General features: G+C 32.9%; 1 protein-coding gene across 1 annotated transcript in view; it reads left to right on the forward strand.

Annotated features, from left to right (window-relative positions):
• Positions 1 to 277: 277 nt before the first annotated feature.
• Tsf3 (Transferrin 3) overlaps positions 278 to 22,083 on the forward strand; it is a 62,608-nt gene continuing 40,802 nt past the window's right edge. The window contains exon 1 of the mRNA XM_089645818.1: positions 278 to 645. Coding sequence (XP_089501944.1) covers positions 540 to 645 — 106 coding nt within the window. The 5' untranslated portion in view covers positions 278 to 539. The remainder of the gene's footprint in view (positions 646 to 22,083) is intronic.

Consider the following 22,083-nt stretch of genomic DNA (forward strand, 5'->3'; position numbering starts at 1 on the left):
AAATTTTTATCGTGTGTAATCTCTCTTGCCTTTTAGCCAAATATTATAGTTTCAAAGTATTTTTAATAATATTTTTAAATTTAGAAATATGGTTTGAGATAAGTTTGTTCGGGGCGCTGCGTCCTAGCCAGCTCCATTGTGCGTGAGGGGAAAACCACCTATGAAGTATCCAAGCGAAGACTCGGTGCTGTTAAAATATTCCCACTCTTTTTGGTTTTATGAGGCTTCGACGAACACCTTTGCAAGTAGCCAAATGATCAGTTTTATATGCGAAACCACGGGCGCAGGTCGAATTACTATCGGCAATTAAAAAGTGTGTATTGTAATTTTATCTAATTTAAGAAACTTTTTCTTTAGCGTCTATTGACCACACGTACATTTAACAGGTATTTTACTGCTGTTCTCGGGATTTTGGCGCGGTCGTTTAAAATTATTAATACAGATCTATTGATAAGACATAAACAAACTGTTTTGGATAGGTTTTGTCGCTTTACGTATCCGTCGGAGTTTTGGTATTTCGGGATCAACAGCGAAACAATATGGGGCTCTCAGTGCGGGGTTTGGGTGTTTGGCTGACTCTATTAATTATTTGTGGAAGTTCGACCCAGCAGAAGCCCGGCTCCGGCTCCGGTAACAATGGAAATTGTAAGTAAAAAAACAAATTCACTTTTTGATTCTTTGTGTTGCGTACTTTCCGATAAAGGGCGTATATTACTATAAATTGTCCAAAGCCCAAAGGTAGTAATGTCAAAGAAATGATAAAAAGAAACTTTTTTTAACGATTATGATAATATTGTCACAATATTTTATACTGTACAAATTTTTATCGGCAAAAATCCAATATAATCTTATTTTGTATTTGATTTTGTCTTTCCTACCTCAAATGCCGGCTTGAGTGTAGCAGGATTTCAATTTGTGAAGGGTACCGCCGCTCCGGGAACCATTTATTGCTTCACCAATACTTCTGAAATATGTCACCCCAAGTGATTTGCTACGTTTGGTGATTTAGCAGGGGTGCTCGGGTTAATAATAATACTTAACTGATTAATAATAACTTGGCGCATGTGTCGCCCCCAGGACATTTTGTCAAAAATTTCACCTAAATTACAATTTTCAATAATGATTGCTTTAAGTGTTTTTCTTCTTCTTTTCTTTCTTCTATTTTACGAAAGGGGGATTATCCTTTAACGCTCCTACATGTGCGTTTTTCTTGCATCAACCATTAGTTCACCATAGAATTTAACTGATATTTAAACTAAAAAGATACATTGTCATATTGTTGATGGGAAGCCATTAATAAGCTATTAACTTTGACGACATTATTACAATAATTATTAGCAATAAACCCAACGAGTAAAATGTATTACACTCGGAATTCCTACACATTACAGGCATGATTGAGTCAGTATTGATTTATTATGACAATTACAAATGAGCATTGGTTGCAGTAAGTTGTAATATTTTAATTGCTTTTTACAATACAGGAAAGAAGGAAAACATTGTTTTGTAGTAGAATTATACATGTGCAATATGTTTTACAGAAGTTGTTGTGAAATCCCTAGTATTTTCTCGGAAATAAAACTGCCAGTTTTCCTCCTTCTTGAATGCCATGCAAGGAAATTGGCCTCAAAAAGAGAACATTTGTCATGAATATTTTTAATGATATTCCCGTAGACAGAGACGTATTTTTATTAAAATTTTAGAACCATTTAATAAATAATAAGAAAAATAAACAAATGAATTTTGATCGGTTTATTTCAGGTACAGGTTTTATACTGAGTACTGTAATATTATAATAATTTATTTGATAAATAATAAGACATAAAACGCATGTATTTTGATCAGTCTATTGCAGGTACCGGTTTTAAACTTTAAATATTGTAATATTATATTCATTTTTTTGTTCGGATGTCCTTCAGCGGAGGTTCTCACTCTCAAGGTTGAAACCTCTAGAGTTATGTTTTTATTTTGTTATTGTTTTTGTCTATTTTTACATTTCCATCATGTATAGTATATTATTTTTATTACCTTTTATTAATACGGTGCTTTAAAAACCGCTAGGATGATATTTATTTTTCGAAAGGTAAAATAGCTGTCACACGCAAAAAAAAACTATGAAGTACTTAATACTTGTGCTGTGATTTATAATAATATTTGCGATTTACGAGCATTTTTATATAATCATTCTACTAAATTAAGGTGTCTCGAGATCTTACCAAACTCAACCTTGGGAAATTCCGAGAACTTAAATATCGGCAAATAACAATATTCTTTAGGACATCAACATTTTCGAATGTATTTTTAAAAATCAAAATTAGTGTACCAACGTTTAAGTACATTTTATCCGACATCACAATTTGCATACACTATGCAGTTGTACTACCCGGTTTCGATCGAATTTCAACAATACGGAAAAAAACAGATGGCGCGTTTCTCTCCTGAGTTGAATTGATCTATTTTGTCTGAAAATAGATGACTCAACACATAAATTGACAAAGAAATCTGTACAAATTTCATGATGCCATAATATCTGTTTTATTGTTTAGAATAGAAAAATGTGTAGTATGTATTTAGCAACATTGATCTTTCACCGTTCAGGTAGCAGTATAAAAATGTGTAGTAGGGTAGACCGGGTATGGTTGAAACACTTTTACCTTAACTAGGTGTAGTAATATTTCTTTTGTATTTATGGATAAGATGTTTATACTAGATGATCTATGATCTATCTAGTTATCAAATTAAATTTTTTGGATGGTCACAACTCGTACAGGTAAGCTACAATAACCACTTAAAGACGATGGGGAAATCTGTTTCAATTATCCCCATAGTGTGGACGATTGAAACAGTATGTGGGGATAATTGAAACACTCTAAATATCTTTGGAATAATTGGAGTAATTTTAATAAATATTAAACATTTTCATTATAAAAACAGTAATCAATGAGATCATGAATAATTCAATCATTAAACATATCACAAGTATTTTAAAAACTATAAACATAAATGTCTTGAAATAAAACAACTTAAAATATGTTATTTATTATTTGTGTTTAAGTGCTCTTAGTTATACTAACTATGAGTATTTGGCATAATCAACATAGTTTTCCAGCGATATTTTCCTGGAACAGAATAGAACGGTATTAAAAATAAGTTTTTTGCTTTCATACAAAAGTGCTTGTTTCAATCATCACACTGTTTCAATCATAACAATGTTGATTTTACCTCTGACTCGACAGAATTTTCTCCATGTAAAATTCAACAATTAAGAAATCAAAAATAGAAAATAATTGTATCTGTGGTTTGTGATGTGAGATCATATTATTACAAAGTATCGCAATATTCTAGAACTAACAAAACTCTAAATAATCGGTTAAGGGGCCATAAATATCTAATAAATAAGTATATATTAGGTATCTATTTAAAGAAGAAAAAAATTGTAGGTAGGTACTTAACACTGGAAGTAACATTAAACCCCTTTTTTAAACCCCTTAACAATTACAAAAAGGTAAGTAAACACTTAAATGATACGAATAAAACGTCTTTCTGTAAAGAACGATACTAAAACAAAGGGCTTAGCCAACAAAACAAAAAAATGAAAATGGTCATAAATAAGTAAATAGTATCTATTACAAGTAAACAATCAGTAGGTAAGTATCTGGTACTGTATCATTATAATTACTTGTGACTTATTACCTACAAAAAAATTCAGTGAACACTTGAATGATACGAATAAAACACCTATGTGTAAAGAATGGCACTAAAACAAAGGGGTACCTACCTACTTCTTAAGGTACATTATAAAAATTAACATCAATGAAACGATGAGTAATCAAATATTAGGTAAACTCCTTACTCTTACGCAATTAAATATATTTATAAAATTATCCGTCCATATTACAAGGCACACCATCAATAATTAGTCAGATTCACAATGTGAACTGTAATTCTTGTTTGGTGCACTTTTCATGAGCCCAAAGTTCACAAATCATACACTGGACCCAAATTTCACCGGACTTACTAGAATTATAGTCTTCACCACATACTAAACAAAAAGTATGTTTATCTGATCTCGAAGCGTTATTTCGATATATTTCTGTTGTTTCAGTCTTCTTTTTCTTCCTCTCTGTATTCTTCATGTTCTTTTTTATCATGTAAGCACCTTTTTTTCTTTCATTTTCTTTGGTTTCTGTTCGTATATATTCTTTTTCCGGAGTGTTTGTGTAAATAGTGGATTTCCTCTTCTTCAAACCTCTGGTAGTTGTTTTCCTGGGTAGCGCTTTTGGGAATGGTCGCACGCTTTCTGGTATAAACATTTTACTTGTTGAAGGCACGGACAAGTTGCAATAATTGCTTTCGGAAATAAAATTGACTGGTAATTCATGTACATAATTTTGTGACGATGATATCAGAGACTCGGTCGTGTTAATCTCAAGAGGATCAGAAGCTGTAGGTAAAGGCAGCGTATTATTTGTTAAACTGACCAAACCTCTCAATGAACACGTAACAAATGTTATTGATTCAGTACTAACATTTGGTTCTGGAGTCACCGAGCCTCTCTGAGTGGACGGAACAACTGTTTCAATTCCTACAGAAATTGGCTGCAAAATCACTGAGATTAAAGTAGGTGGAACAGCTGCTTCAAGTGGCCGTGAAATCTCTGAGTTTTTAACTACCACTGGGTCACTTTCGGCACTACTTAAAACATTTAGATTTGGTCTGTCCGTGACGTACGAGGGTTCAAAATCTAAATCACTGAATATGTCTCTGTTATACGGATGAATTCCAGAACATCTAAACCCAGATTGAATGTTAGTTTGGGTTATTGCCCGGGGTAAAGCAGTCGCCACTATGCTTGGGATATCATAAATAGTCATTGGTTTTCCTGGATTTGTTCTCATCCACCCATCACAAGCTGTATTCACCGTTTTTTTAAATGGTCCGAACACTGATCGATCCAATGGCTGTAATTTGTGACTGCAATGCGGGGGAAAGGAGAGCATGATTATACCATTGGCATAACAGTAATCAATACAATTTATAGAAACATGCGATGAATGATTATCAAGTAATAAAAGAACTTTATGATCTAAAGACGAATTGGTGTGCCTTTGAAAATGATTTAGAAATATGGTAAAATCTTCTTCTTGCATCCATCCAGATTTGTTCGCGGTACCGATACTACCAATCGGACCATCTTTTAAGAAATGGCTTTGATATTTGATACGTGGGAATGTAAACATCGGCGGAATTGAGTTGCCAATTGCGTTTGCTGCTACAGTAACAGTTACGAGAGTTCCTCGTTCGGCCGACGTTACCGCACCTACTTGCCGAGTTCCTCTTCTGGCTACAATCCGATTTGGTTTTTGAACAGTTGTGACACCGGTCTCATCTACGTTGTAGATGTCCTTTGCTTCAAATTTATATCTATCCAAAACGTTCGCTAAATTTTTGAAGAATTCATCAACATTATGTCGATTAAAACTTGTCGCTCGTGCCAAACTCGTGGCTTGGGCACACCTTACAGATAATTGTGGATTGCGGTCTAAAAATCCTCGTAGCCATTCTATTCCGGCCATGCTATTTGTGTCCCATGAATTTGGCGTTGTCAGGTTGTACCGTGTGGTCAAATCAAATGCCAGTTTTCTTAAATCCTTTCTAGACAGTCCAAAATAAATGTCTGCCGTTTTTATTGCATACTTTGCAATCTCAGTTTCTTGAGATGGGGAAAATACTTTCTTCGCCGAATTGTATCCCATGGTTATGGAATCAACAGATGTATCTATTGGTGCACTTTCTCTCTTTTTTTTGTACCTTCCCAATGAGACGTGGTCCAAATTAAACATCGCTGCAGCCTTTCTCAACGATCTTCCAGATAATGTTTCTTCATATGCTTGCTGATATGAAAACATGTCTCTAGTATTTCGGTCTGTGACGTTTATTCGTTTTCTAGGCATCTGAAAAATTTAAAAAAAAATCCTCGTCAGAAATACTGAATGAAAACAATTGCAAGAGTAGGTACCTACCAATCACGATGAGGTTGGATATCGTAAAAAATTGGAATAAAAGTAATGATAGGGCCTTTACCGACAAAATACGACATTATTAATGAAACCATCGTATTAAGTGAATAAACCTTACAAGTGTAGGTATGTTCGTATGTATTTCAAATTAACTTATAAAATGACTGCCTCAACACAGGCTAGCCTATTGAGGCGGGCTGTGTGAAAACTCGATTTATAATTATAAATCTCTAATCTTTAAATATTACCTACTGTTCGTATGTATTTTTTTTCTCTGTTGTCAACTTTTTGTCCTAATATTGACAATGTATACTATTAACGCTGAACATGAACTTTTTTTAGTTATGAATGTAAAAATTTCGTTCAATAAAGATATATAATTATTTTATGGTTAAGTGAGGTTGTCTACGGTCGAATGAGATCGACTTCATCATCCGATTACCGAAGACAGAATGATTTCAATTTCTGATCAATTTTCATTATAACTATTTAATTTTCTCTCCGTGTGGACGGTTGAAACATGGTCATGATTGAAACGTTGCAATCATCCCCACACGAGTTGTTTCAAACATCCCCACGCTGCATTTTCTACTTTAAGGTCTAAAATAAGCCCTTTAAATAGACATAAACGCCGCGCAAATGCATTACAAATACTCTAAAATAGATAAAGAAGAGAATGGAATAAAAAGTTTCGTCGAGCTGCGAGAGTAAAATGAGTTATAACGTAAACAAAAATTTCGTAACTACTTACTTTTTAGCGCGAAATCCAATAATGTCTCCTGTGCACGACTGTATCACTCGCCGGCTGGAGAGCTACTGGTGATAGGTACCTACAGATCTGACGGAGATTCGATTGTTGCGTCACACTCTTAGGTATTATAGTTTTCGAGTAATAACAATCATAACTTGTTTCAATCGTACCCAGTCTACCCTATGTATTTAGCAACATTGATCATTCTCCGTTCAGGTAGCTGTATTAAAATGTGTAGTATGTATTTAGCAATATTTATCATTCTCCTTTCAGGTAGCAGTATTAAAATGTGTAGTATTTATTTATCAACAGTGATCTTTCACAGTTCAGGTAGCAGTATTAAAATGTGTAGTATGTATTTAGCAAACACTCATCATTCACCGTTCAGGTGGTATTATTGAAATAAGTTTGATTAATCTTTAGCTTTTTGTCCCCAAAGCATCTTGGCACAATGCATAATATTCCCGATGTTACTTTAGCTGCAAATTACGACTGGTTCCCGCAGATACATACAGATATAAGCACCGGCTGCGTTTTAATTCTTACAGGCGGATTTCGTGTTCTTCTTACGACACTTACGGTTTCATAATATAAATACATACATTATTCAGATAAGCATTTTATTTTGAGAGGCGACGGTGATTCCCCTTCTTTTGCAAGCACCTCTCACGTCACAGCCCGCCAGTTTCGCAATACTTACGAATTCAATACGATATTACTTTCGGTACCTGCGCATTATTGATATGCACATGCAAAACCACCGTGAATACCCAAAGCGGATCTTAATTTAATATATTAATTTTACCATTTTCCAACTTTGATCACATTTTGTGACCTAAATTGAAAGTATTGAAGTGTCGATATGAAATATTGATTGTCTTTTACCATTTTTTTCGCTTTTGGGAATAACTCATATGATTTCTCAGAAATCTCTGTTGTTCCATTCCATTCCAATTCATTGTTGCCATTTACTGTTATGATGAGAAATATGATTTAACCTTTCATCACTTTTGTACAATTTGCAATGTTTTGTGTGTATTTCAAATGCGCTAAATTATCTAATTTATTTAATTTTCCGTTAAAACATATACTGTTTTAGAAACAAAATAAAATAATCTTTCCGATGAATGCATTTAAAATGTTGTCAAAAAGGCTAACCACATTTTTACTTGAATTTTTACTACAATCATAGAAAAATTGAGAGAACTCGATATTTCGAAAACACCTTCTTTTTGTTTGGGGTATTTGTAAAAAAACTCTACCTTCATTTTTATCTCGTTCAAATAATAAAAAAATAAATAATTTTTAAAGTTAAGTAATATTGTTACGATAGCGGTGCGAAATATGAATTATTCATTTTGGCTATTTTTAGGATTTTATTAATGGATTCCAGCATAAATATTTGAGGCAAACTAGAAAGACTTATTATTTCTCTTTCAAACCGAAGGTTCTGACCGTAATCTGAAAAAAAATTACGAGACTTTTAGAATATTTAATCAATTATATTTATATGAAATCGTTCAATAAAATAAGTTTGTTTTTACATATGTTTTCGATATAAGTAATCTTAGTAACAAAAAATGTAAAGCGAACCATTTTAGTATATTTGTTCATAATTGTATTCAAAACTTTAACATTTTCAGAAATGTATGTTTATTGATAAAATTTGAAAGCGTATTTCATCGCCTTTCTTAAACAGTTTTCGAATACGTTCAAAAATATTCCATTTATTTGGATTTTATTGCAAAGCGGAAATACTCCGACCTTTGGGTAAAATTTGCCCGAGACCTGTAGATTTAAAACGCTCTCCATTTTCACTAAAAATCTCACCGCCAAAGTATTATGAATATACACATGCGATGAAACAGTAAATTCGCGAAAACGTGTCGTGTTTTGAATTTTTGGTTTAAGTGTTCGATGTAATTTAAGCCTCTCAATGCACATGTGATTTATTTTTGGGATGTAAATTAATATATAGTGGTACAATACCAAACATTCCATAAATGACAATATAATTTTTTTTAAATGTTTTCATAGTCACAATTCGCCACACGAATGTATATACTGCAATGGGTTCGGGCTGACAAAGTAACGCAGAACGCATACACCTGGAATATTTCGGATAAGCAAATTACTTATAAGTGAAACATGTACCTACACGTTCAGTTTTTTTATCTTTGCTTCTATGTTTGAACATGATACAGGAAAAACATAAATACAGATATTTTAATTATTGTCCACCCTTCAACGATAGAATTATTTTATATTGTTAAAATTGATATAATATTATACTTAAAGAGAGATTGTAATATGTTATATATTCGCTTATTTAATAAATTGAAACCAAAATTTTCTCTAAGTAAGTACCTATATACCTAAACACTTAATTGAAATCCCTATATTTTAAAAAACTTTTTTTTTCAAATAAATAAATTCATAATTTGACCAAAGAAACGTTACTAATTTCAATGACAATTATTTTGGAAGTTTTATTCAGGCGGGTAGATATCATAATAAAGATAAAGCGAATAAGAAAATTTAAATAAACACGACGATTTCATATCGGTAAAAAATATCTTTACCTGACCTTAAAACGGTTACCACCTTGAAATGGAAACGGAACGTACAAACAAAATTACATAAAAGGCTGATATGAAGAATTACGATGTAATGAAAAACAAACGAATTTGCAAAACGGTCGATTTAAAATAGGACTTTCTTATACTGAGTAAATTATCTACTTCAACAATCGCGTTATTAAAACCAGTTAGAATAACGACAAATTAATGTCCATGTATAATGAGGGAAGTGGATCAGTTTGGGTCGACCATCTATTAATACATTAAATATAATATTATTATGTAAGTCGTAATGAATAATAATTATAATCTCACTTATGGAATGAAGTTGAGGCCGTCTGGTCAAAACAAGGTTGCGGATCTCAGCCTTATAACTATAACCAGTTCTTCTTTTTCCTCCTTCATTATCGACACACTTCTAAAACCAATTCTGTGTAATATTAACTTATACCTATCTATTCCTTGAATATTTGAGTCTTTAAATGTTTTAATCTAATTAAAAAAAAAATGGGGTTTCCGAGAAATTTTCTTATGCTTTGGCATAGCCACGATTTTCAAGATCGAAATAGACAGGTCCATTTATCTGTCTTAATTTGCGACATTAATGACTTCTGTCGTGTACTTTAAATAATTGTAGTACCTACGTGGTAATACTTATATCTGAAAACGACATCCGTGATATTTTGAATATTAAACCCCATTAAATATTTTTTTGTCTTTTAAGTAATTTTAAGGTTTAGATTAAGATTTAGGTTAAGAGTTCAGGTAGTTTATTGTGATGCAAGTTTCACCATTTGAGTGGGCGTAAATCTAATACTGATTTAGTTCCTAGAAATCGCTGATTATTCATGATTTTTCAAATCATTAAATATCATTCATATAATGCAGAACACGAACACAACGTCGAAATGCACAATCTGTTGGTAAGAAAAGATTTGCTGACATCTAAACAAAGCTTCAAAAACAAACAAACAAACAGAAAAGATACATTTTCGCACATTTATATTCCTCACGGTGAACCTGGGCTGTTGTGTTGTTTTTTTTTATTATTTTTATTAGATACAATAACTTTACATTTGAAAAAATATTATTATTTTAAAATTTGGGGCTCACTGGGTACATTGTACAAGACAGAAGCAGATATTAAAAACAGAGTACAAAAAGACCGACCGAAAGTTCTTGCGATCGAAGCTTCTGTCTAGAAAAAAACTTAACTAACTATGCACAATAAACCACTAATTACTTATTGTGGTACAGGCTTAAAATACACAAATGTATCAAGTAAGTAATAAGTCCTAGTAATGATCCTGGGCTCAATGGAGAAATTATCAAAGAAATCATCACCAGCTATCGACTGTGCATGACATTTGTGAGAATGGAGAAGGACAGACTTATGAACATGGTTCACGAAGTCATCAGACATTTAGTCAAGTATAGACAGTTACGTTCTTGTCGACCCAGAGGGACTGAAAGAGATGGGAGTGAAATATCACCATCGCAGCAACATAAATCGTGTAATCTCTTCAGTAACACCATTAAATGGGAAAATATCCGCTTGGGACGCCGACATCATTGTCACACATTAAATTAAAAAATCAACAAATATCACCCACTGTTTTTGATTTATTTATTGATTTAAACGCTCTGAAGGAGCTTTTACATGATAAATATTATATACGATTTTCTGCATTATACAGTGCCAACAGAAGGTTCTTATTTTTAAAACAAAAACAAAAAATAATAATAAATAAATCAAGTATGGACGAAATGCATACGGTCGTTAATATGTGTGTTAAAACTAAAAAAGAGTACGCGATGTACTCGTTAAAAGGTATAGAGACAAGAATTAAAAAAAGACAAGAAATTATAAAAGTTAATAACGAGCAAATAGGTTTGAAATTAGTTGCCTTTTGAAACCCACAACATTGTTTACTCCAAATATATAAATAAGTTCACAGCGTTTGTTTGCAAAGTAATGAATTCTCGGAATTTGTGAATAAATAGAGTAGTTAGTATTGAGGTGATTGACACATTTAAAAATGTCATTTCTTCGAGTTCATCTGGCAGTTACATTCATATAAATTAATGCCCGTCAGGGGTCAGGGCTGTCAATTAGAGATTTAATAATTTTAAATAAAAATAAGATATCAGTAAAACTCTTCTATCTGATAGTTTGAGAAGTCTGGTAGCGGTACGCAAGTTATTATAATTTATAAATGCGATGGAAATATTCATTTTAAAATTGATATACCGAATATATAATATCATAATATGATTATATGTATTATGCTTACCTTAGTTATTAATATTAGTGAGGTATGTTACTATAGCCTTCTTGTAAGTAGATTTAGTGCAGTTGCGAAAATTATTACCAACTGCATGTAATCTAGTTATAAGTGAGTACTGATTTGGTTGTTGTAATTAAAAATAAATTTTGATCGAGTAGTTTGAGTCAGTATGTTTAAGGTAATTAGGCTTAATAAATCAGGGTTTTCTATAATTCCATTAACAATTAAAAAAAAAATACAAGTCGGAAACGAGTCTTCTATCTGCGACTTTTAATAATGTTAATGATTTTAAAGATACAACATATTGTACTTACATTTTTATCCAATAAATGGCAAAAATATACAGGCATGCTATATCTATATCCTGGGCAGGCCCTTTGACTTGCCAAGGCGCCAAAGATCCAAGGAACAAGGCCCCGATAATGAGTTACAGTGCTAGGCGCCATTTGGATCATGGCCGGCCTGTCTCTGTCCTGTCTCTACCTGTATATTATATACATACCATTTCATATAATTACACTTTTCATAAACGGTCACATCTAAAATCCCCGATCAGAACCACAATCACTACATGTAATCCATTTTATTCATCACCAGAAACAAGTTTTTCGAAAATGTCAACACATTAAACATAATAATATTATGTCATTTGTGGTAAGTACCAGAATCGTCCGTGGTTGAGTCGCAAATATTTGCTCGTTTAGAAGAGATAATAGAAGACGTTGATCATCTTTTATTATGTATTTAATTATTTTATGGAATTATTATATAGTTGGTGGGATATATTGTGTAGATAGGTGATGTGTAAAGTCTGACCCACATCGCTGGTCAAGTTTATATAAATCTTTAGTAGTACCCACCCACAAAATAGTGGAAAAGTTTACAAAGTAACTAAATAATATAAATTTTTAATTTCAACGGAGTTTTCTCTTTTCTTGAATTATTTCTAATTTTTAATATTGATATAGTTGGAAACATGTTGGAAAAAAAAAAATTTAAAACTCGGAAATGGGGAAAAAATTTGTTTGTAATAACAGTTTTACTATAAAACGAAGTGAAAATTTAATTATTCAATTGATAAACCACCGTGTATGTGAATTACTAATAAGAAACTGACAAAAAAGAGTTCCTGGAAAGTTACGTACATTGTTTACAAAGCCAAAGAGGGATGTTTATCTGTTGTATAAACTTGAAATTTGTCATCGAATTTCGGAAAATTTCCAAGGAATTTTAAATGTGCTATGTATTTTTATTATTTTTGAAGATATCGTAAAACAAATACCATTTTAAGAAACAAGATAATTAACTGTTAGATTTTTTTATTTGAAATATACTTTGATATTTATAAATTGCGATATTTTTACTCCAAACGTCGAATAATAGTAGAGAATGTGAAATTTTGAAGACACTTTCCTTTTATTTAGGGAATCCGCAAGAAAACTTTTACCTCGCTCATACAATTAAAAATAATAAAAAATGATATTTCCCAGAGAATATCAACAAGAAAAATTAAGATTTTGAATTCACTGTTAGTGCAATAAAGTTATTATTTTCTATGATTTATATTTGCCATAAAACATATATGTCATTAAAAAACAACAACTTTATAGAATTCTTATTAAAAACACTCAATTAAAAACAAATATGTCAATCTGCTGAAGTGCGACGTTGCCAGATGTTCGGATAAAGATATATTTTTTTTGGAACCAACTCGTAATTTAAACCTTAACAGTATTTGTACAGCGTGTAACAAAAACACCGTTTAACAGTTGTGAAGTGTTTTTTTTAATTGAGGCTGTAATAGTTTTACTATAGGATGAATACGACGTCAGTGCCTAATTGTCTGAAGATTCATGCCTATGTCCAGTGCAAGCAGCACAACGTGTAGTACTAGTAAATACATAATAAAACAGTCAAAAGGAAAAAAAGAATGCGTAAGAAATCCACCATTGTGATTACAATAGTGTGTTCGGGCTTTACTATCAAAGGATCATTTATAAAAAAGCAAAACCAATAAATTGTCGGTCACAAATCATTACATATAATCTTTTGACTTTTTGCTGCAAAGTATGAAGCTATTTTGAAGAACCCACAATACTTCGTCCCTTTCAGGAGCCGGGCACGCGAATCGCGGCAAATATCACGAGAGGAAAAATGATCTGTAAGTTATTTTGTAAATGGGTGCTTGTATGGTAATATCGCCAATAGAACGTTAATAGAAGTTAAGAATAAGTTAAAAAGTTAATAGAATGAAATATTTCAATATTATATTATCTTTCTTGTTCCTTCGTGTTTGAAGGGAAGCTTAAAGGATTTAAGGTTAATTTATTAAACACTGGTGAGACCCGGTACACCCACCATTACAGTGCCCAGTGCCTCCTTTGCCAATGTTTTCATTACGCTAAGTATAAGCTCTGTTTATTGAAGGCATACGGAAAACTGCACAGCAGAGCCCCCATTAACTAATTGGCTGCGATGAACATAATAGTGGAACCTTCTGCTTGTTGACATTGATTATGTAATACCTGTAGTATAGTGCTTAGCCTAAAGTGTACAGGGCTCTACACCATTTAGTAGATTGCTAATTACAATTTCTACTTATGAGAGCGGAGCTGGGAGTTGGGTGTGGCAAGGGGTAAACTTTCTTTATCTTATCTACTACTCTTTTATCTTATCTTTATTTTAACATTTAAATGCTGTCTATTTCAGCTCCTTTGGTGTTTTTTTTTAAATTTAACATTTTCAATTCGGTTTTTGAAATAATTTACGTTATCCGTTTACTCCAAAGACAAATGCAAAGAAGCACACTTAGATATATTTTTGTATAAATATTTTCAGGATCCTTTCAGTTAGGGAAAGCGCAAAGCCACACTGAAAAATCTTCATACAAAAAATTAATTTAAAAAAAAAGTATATTTGATCTTACCAATCTAACTGCTTTCGAAGTTTCTCTCCTTAGAATATGTGTGAATAAGTGTCACTCTTACGTAAAGGTCATGATGTAAATAATATTGTCATTAAATAAGTCATCAAGCTCCGCTTGAAACTTGTCCAGCTGATCAATGCTCAATGGTATCACAAGTGATCATAAATATTAACGATGCTGTACTATGTACATAACTTCATTGTAATAATAATAATTATGTATGTCCTCTCCAGTTTCCACTAGTAAAACTATGGCTATTACTTTGAACAACGTAGTACTGATCTACAATGTATTTACGGGTTCCATAATAACTCGACACAGTGACATTTCAACACACTTTTAAAAAGTGATATAAAGTCATTAGAAACGATGAAAAAAAAAATTTAAACCTAACCTACTTAACCCAGTTAATAATTTTTTTTGTTTCATCACTTTCCATGACTTTTTAAAGATGTGATGAATTATCATTTTGATGATTTATCCAGTCACCGTATTTACGACATTGATGTGATTCATTACAATGTTTGATATTTTTTTACAATATGTAGATATGTATTTTTTGTTAGAGTAGATTTTCGATGGGTAGAGGCTCAATTTTATTTAATTAATTCCTTAAATTTAATTTAATTAGTTACAGAGTGGTAGATAACCCTGGTTAAAGACTACCATTCAGAATCGAAACGTTGCTTGAAATGGCTTGTCATGAATAGCCAGGTACTACCCTACCTTCCTCCTCCCCATTTCCTCCCCCTTCACTCCCTTCAGCCTTAGTACATACCCCAATTGGATTGAGGATTTCATAGACTTACTGGCTCCAGACGGTTGGGAGAAGCTGGAACTTTTGCACAATATTAACATATAAAACTAGTTTTTGTATATTATAACAGGTGAAATTTGATTTAATGTAATAACATATATTTTGTGAATTAATCGTCGATCTAAATGATTCCCGGGATTGGCATATAATTAGATCTGAAGTTCAACTTTTCTTTTGAAAACAGAATGATAAGTATTCATATAAGCCGCCATTCTAATATCCCGCCTTTACAATCTCTAATTTTTCTAAGTTACGTCAGTTTTTCGTCAATTTGACGTTTTCTACGATTTCGCTATTTTCGGAGGCCAAATTATCATAGATGTTTTGTTCTTGTCAATGTCATGCTTTATAATTGTCTAGACGCTGAAGGTCACAGTGCCGTGGTATGATCCTAATGGCAACCGTAATTTTAAAGCTGTTTGTCAGAATCGACACAATAAATGAAACAATCAAAATGTCGTTATATATTGTATCTATATTGAGTAAATCTTTTTTTAATAGTGCCGATAATGACGAAGACCTATTATGTAGGTAACGATAATTTTTAATTTCATCATATTATGCACTATCTACAACTATGTAAGCCCTTGAGGTGATTCAAGAAAAAACGGCGCTGTAAAAATTATCTACGTAGGTATTACAATTATTATTATTGTTACCATGAGATTAAGTGTGTAAAATAAGGATGGGTTTATTTATCTACAAATAAAAAATATCTATATATTTAAGAATACTAAATATGTATTACCACAAAAAAGACTTAATAAAAAAGAAATTAATTAGCATCCTATTATATAATCTGTCTGGCGAAGAGCTTGCTTAGGTAAATTGAAGGTGTGATACCAGTTCGTTCTTGATGCGAAGTAGTAGATTTCAGTTCTTCACAGCAACTCACAGTTTATAATTTATCCTAAAAATAATCTTGTAGTCCAATGCAAAACAGTCTCCAAAGTGGACCCTCTTTACCAATGAGGATCGGCAGATGCCATACGATTGGTCAATGGTCAATGCTCCATGCAAATCTGATGCTCACAAAAATTGGCGAATGTGCTCGTCGAACCACAGCCAAGAGGAAATGCCCGATGCCCTGGGCTGGTGATCAAAGAATGGCGACTGCTTCCAATGCAAATCACAGATCCTTGCTCCCTCAGGTTTGGCAACTCTCCAAGTCAGAATTCTAGGGCTTTCAATTTGACCAATAGCAAAATGACAATGTGTAAGTACTTAAAGGTCCCACACACCCAGGCCATAAATGCGATGTAAGTAAAGTGATGCACACACATCTTGTTACAAATCTTATATGTAACATTATCATCACGTAGTTTAAATGCAAATAATACAAATATTCGGTTTCATTCATAGAATTAATCCTAAAGTACATACTCCTATATTCCTAAATTACTAGAATTACTTTAAATACATAAGTACTTACACTTAATTGATAAAAAAAATCTTTAAAATATACACAAATAAATATGTCACAGAGTTTTGGCGGCCGGGTGGAAAAAGCCGACGAGTCCCGAGGCAAGACGAATGAACCGTCGTATCGTGCAAGGCGTCGTCCCTTCTTGCCACACTTGTTACGCAAGGGTCGGTTTTACCCCCTAGGCCCGCCAAAAGATGTTTCACACTTTACTGTTTGCTGGATCGCCTTTCGAATTATTACATGATGAATTATTATTTTGGTGTCTACTGATAGTTGTCAGTCGAAGTAAATAAATATAATTTTTTATACAAGCCCTGTTGGACTTTATTGAAAACTTGTTGAGGCTTGGACTGTCCATTATTTTACATATTGTCATTACTCTAATCGTATAAAGAAATAATATATGCCCTTATTTCGCTAGCGTTGCCTTTTTTTTCATTCGTATGATTTTAGATTGTTAATGGACAATAATTCTGATAAATAATGAATAAAAAACATGCTTACGGTGTTCTAACGTTTGATAAATTACGGGAAGAGATTGTTAATGGACAATAATTCTGATAAATAATGAATAAAAAACATGTTTACGGTGTTCCGACGTTTGACAAATTACGGGAAGAGATGTTTTGCACTTTTAAAATTCGTTACTATTATTGTATTGTATGTTATTTGTTCTCGTTGATTTTCTGACACGTGAATAATCAAGAGGATAGATAAGTACCCATGTCTAGAATTTATTATAACTTGTTCCATCGATCTCAGAACCTTACGGCTTCCTTATTTTAAGATGAACATGTTCCCCCCTAAGATTAGACATCGCTTTCCAACTTGTGGTATGTTAGAATTTTTACCATATTTTTGTGTAACCCAAATACATATACAGGGGCCTTCAACAGATGGCAAATATCTGTTTCTAATTAATGATAACTAGTTACTTTTTATGATATAAATATATATATTTTTTTTAATTGGAGAAAACACTATACAGACAGTAAAAGAAATAATTGGGGAATTCGCCTGCATCCTAACTATTTCTCATAAATTAAAATTACACACCAATATATACCCCATTATTAAAATCGCAGTAAATATTTTACTCATCGTAGGTAGGAAAAAAGAAAATGGTGTAATATTTTCATGAAGCTGAACTGGAAATGACGTGAGATTAAATGAAAAATTCCACGCTAAATAATATAATGGAATCGTGGAGGAACACGGTAAGTAAGAACTGCTTGTTGAAAGTGAACTCGTCCTCTCTGATATTTGATTAAAAGTCATGCTTCGTTTAAAATTTGACTTTGCCAACAACTACTGCTAAAACTGCACATTTCCTGGAACTAATAATGTCACGATAGCCTTTTTGCGTACCTACCTACCTTTGTGCAATTGGCTGATGACCTTGTGTCTGGTGTTTGGTGTTTGGTCTCCTCGCCTTTGATATTAAGATCTTTGAGGATTTAAGGATTGCGTTGAACAGAATGTTTAGTAGTTTAGGTATGTATCTAACTCCGTACCTTATGTGTTCAATAATAATTAAATACTTTGACTATCATGTCCCGGAGATTTACGGAGAGGTAGACGTTTTGTCTACCTCTCCGTACCAAAATATAACAATACATACAGACAACGAACCCTGGAATACAACGTGCCCAAAATAGCCTCAGATGTAGGTATATTCGTTGATTTTCTTATTGCTATCCCTTCACCATAGTATGATATTACGCTGTTGCAGGGCATCCAACACGGTTGCAGGTAGGTTTTCAGCAGCGATTACCAATCAAATACACTATGAGACCAGTCGGTATCAAAGTGTATTTGCAGACAATCTGTCTTGTCTTTAAGATTGGTGCATATGCATTGATTGAGCCAGGAAGTGGTATTGCGTGCATCGCTAATACATGTATATGGTAATTTGGTTTTCTTTCCATATCGATACAAATGTAGTTATTTTTGGTGTAGAAAAATAATAATAAATTTATTTCACATAAAAATCATACAATAAAACATGCGGAAACTTTGACTAGCCAACTATGAATGGATCCTGTTTTAGGCCAGTCTAATCGACAAGTTTAGTTCATATTATAATTTAGTACTTAATATAAAACAAAACCGGTAAAGTAAATAACAGCCAGATAGTAGTAATAAAAAGACAGATCACCACAGGAGTTGTAAGGTTGAAAAAAATGGGAAGGGTAGTTTATAAGTTTATAATATAGTTGGATGATTAGAAAATAATCGATAGCATTGATAAATAAAGTACAGATTAATACAGAATTGACGATTGTGTTCAGAGGTGATAAATATGTGTTTTTGTATTGTATGTACTTTAAAAAATTATGTATCAGTGTTTTGACAATAATGTACATATATATTTTTTTATAATTTTTTATAGTGAGATTATCTATTGATCAACATATCTTCACTTTTTACCCTCCCTAAATCAAGGAGCCAGTCGTTGACCAATTTGCGCAAAACATTTGTACTTTTCGTTTTCCAAGCATTAGGAATGATATTAAATAATTTAGGTTCTAAGTACGAGAATTGCCGTTGCCCAAGGGACGTCGTGGTTTTTATTGGGACTATTGGATTATTCCTTGAAAGTCGGGTGTCGTGAAGGTGGTCGATGGAAGGGAAGTGCTGACGTTGTTTTTGTGCAAGTAATATAATCTTTCTAATATACAGTTGTCTAACATCGAGAACTTTTATTTCCGTGAATAATGCATCACTGGGGTACCTGAATGGTTTTTTGAGGATGACTCTTATTAGTGATTTCTGTGCTTTAACCAGGGAGTCTAATATTGTTTTGGCACAGCCACCCCAACCTAGGGATGCATATTCGAGTAAAGAAGGATAGTTCTTTCCCGAACATAGAAGATGGGTGAGCGTTGAAATCTCCCATCACAATAGTTTCAGAGTGTTCGTTGTCTTGAATGATTGTATGTATTTTGGATAGGTGGTTGGTGAAGTCTGTAAGTTTGTCTGCATGACTTACCGGCATGTAGACAGTCAATATGTATATTGTGCTCCTAAACATCAAATCATGAATCTTACATAATTATGTATATTCGTGAATTTTATATTTTAGCCTAGCTATTATTAATTCCACTTATATAAACATTAAAACGTATTATAAGTTAATTGATACTAATGTAATTGATCTTGATACATGCTACTTTTGGTTATAACTGATAACCCACACATGCCATAGTGGGTCCCCATTTATTAATTTTGTTTTATATTTAAATATTATTATATAAATATAGTGTCAAGATTAGCGTCTTTCTGTGCAAGAGAGAAAATTATTTTTAATGTGATTTTTCACATTAAAAATAATTTTACAGCTTTTACAGTTCATGATGAAATACATATATGAAAAATTGAATTGAATTTTGAACAAGGCGGTTTGTCACTTCATTCGGGATTAATCGAGGATTGTATTTCTCCTCTAGGCATTGCATTACGAAATAATGTATATAATAATAATAGATAAAAAATTATGGCAGTTGTTAGAGAAATTAGAACCTTGCTCATAGGCATTATACATTCCTATATAAAATATCACCACCGGTTCAGGCGTCAAAACTGAGATTTGGTCGCAATTATTCTGTTCACCAATTTTCAATAGCATTAGTAAGTAACGACTCCTTCAGCAACGAAGCGCTTTTCGTAAATATTGTTTTGTTATGAAACACGTACGTACATCAGGAAACTAACAAATCTATCATGATGAAGAAAATAATTAAGTTAATTAAGCATGTCTGTTGTTTTTCCTGTTAAATAAAAAATAAAAACAAATATCCCATGAAGCCCATCACCCTCGAAGGTACCTACAACCACTCGAATATCATAAACATGTTTGGTAGCAAATAATCAATATAATAAATATGCAGATACGGTGAGTAAGTATCAGTTATAATAGATGTCTGTGAGTTGAGCCGTGCAGAAGTGTGTTTGTATGGGTGGAATCTGGTTCAGGATTGTCATTTCTTTCTAAGCATCGTTTTGCCACCAATGTGTTGGCACCAGTCATTAAAGCAATACGATGTGGCGCAACGAGGCTGGAGGAAATATTCAATATCTGTAAAACACAGAAAATATAAATACTGGTTTCTTTAGGCTCCCGCGGACGCACAGACGCACAACATATACCTACCTCACACGAACTTCCTCTGTGAACGGGGAAATATAAACGGAAGATCTAGCTCATTTCAGTTTTATTGTGTCGCTACGTGAAAATGGAAAAAAAACATGTACAAACATCCAAGTGCGTGTATGGCATGTGGGGAGGGGAGGGGGGAAAGGTGCAAAAAATAGACTAGTACCTACTGCTAGATTGAATTCCTGAAAAATACAACAATATTAAAGACACCTTCTCTTTTATGAAAGTGATGTGACTAATACGTTTTGGTAGAGGTCCAAAAAAACATTTAATAATTTTTTTCACCCCCCCTTCTCCTTTGCCATCTCCAAGGTCAACCCCCCCCCCCATGTAGATACTGTAGCTACGCCACTTAAAGGATCTTAGGAGACGTTGCAGGGCGACAGTTTCTAGTCTATTTGGATTGCTAAGTTCTTCCTGATTGGATAGATTGGTGATCTCACCCATCGATCTAATTCAAACATCGTTTGTTCTAATGAATGCATGTTCATCCCTTCTCCAGTATGAAGTGGGAGGCTGCCTGGGTGAGGGTTATCTCGGTTCGAGAAGGGGATGGGTTGGGTGGGGGCACCTGCCATAACCTAGGCAACCCCCTATCCCCGACGGACGTCAAACAGCACAAACATCCCCCGTTACACAATGTTCAATTATGGCGTATGATTGCGTGATGCCAATGTTCAATTGTTCACTGGAAAATAATTATTTTTTAAATTTTTCGCAAACCTTTTAATGTTGAAAATTTGTTTATATTTATTATATACCACTGTAAGCCAAACATAAAAGATTCATTATGAATTCGCAACGATATGGCTTCCGCCGAAATAATTATTTATTTATTTCTGGAACACGTTCCAAGGAAGCTTTTGAAAACCATTTAGCACGTTGATGCAAGATTGAGACAGAGTTGAAATTTTTTTGCAATAGTGAAAAAAATAAATGTATGAGTATATATATAAATAATATATATAATAAAATGAAATAAAATAAATAATAATACCTGCAAATAAATTGAGAAAAAAAGACATTAATCTAGCTGTAAGTACTTTTTTCTCCACATTATCTTCAGGCGCACAGTACACACCCATTGGACGTGTCAATGGTCCTGAAAGAGGTGAAA

This window comes from Hesperophylax consimilis, chromosome 23 (assembly GCF_061612785.1).
Source record: "Hesperophylax consimilis isolate HC1 chromosome 23, BYU_Hcon_1.0, whole genome shotgun sequence".
Lineage (NCBI taxonomy): Eukaryota > Metazoa > Arthropoda > Insecta > Trichoptera > Limnephilidae > Hesperophylax > Hesperophylax consimilis.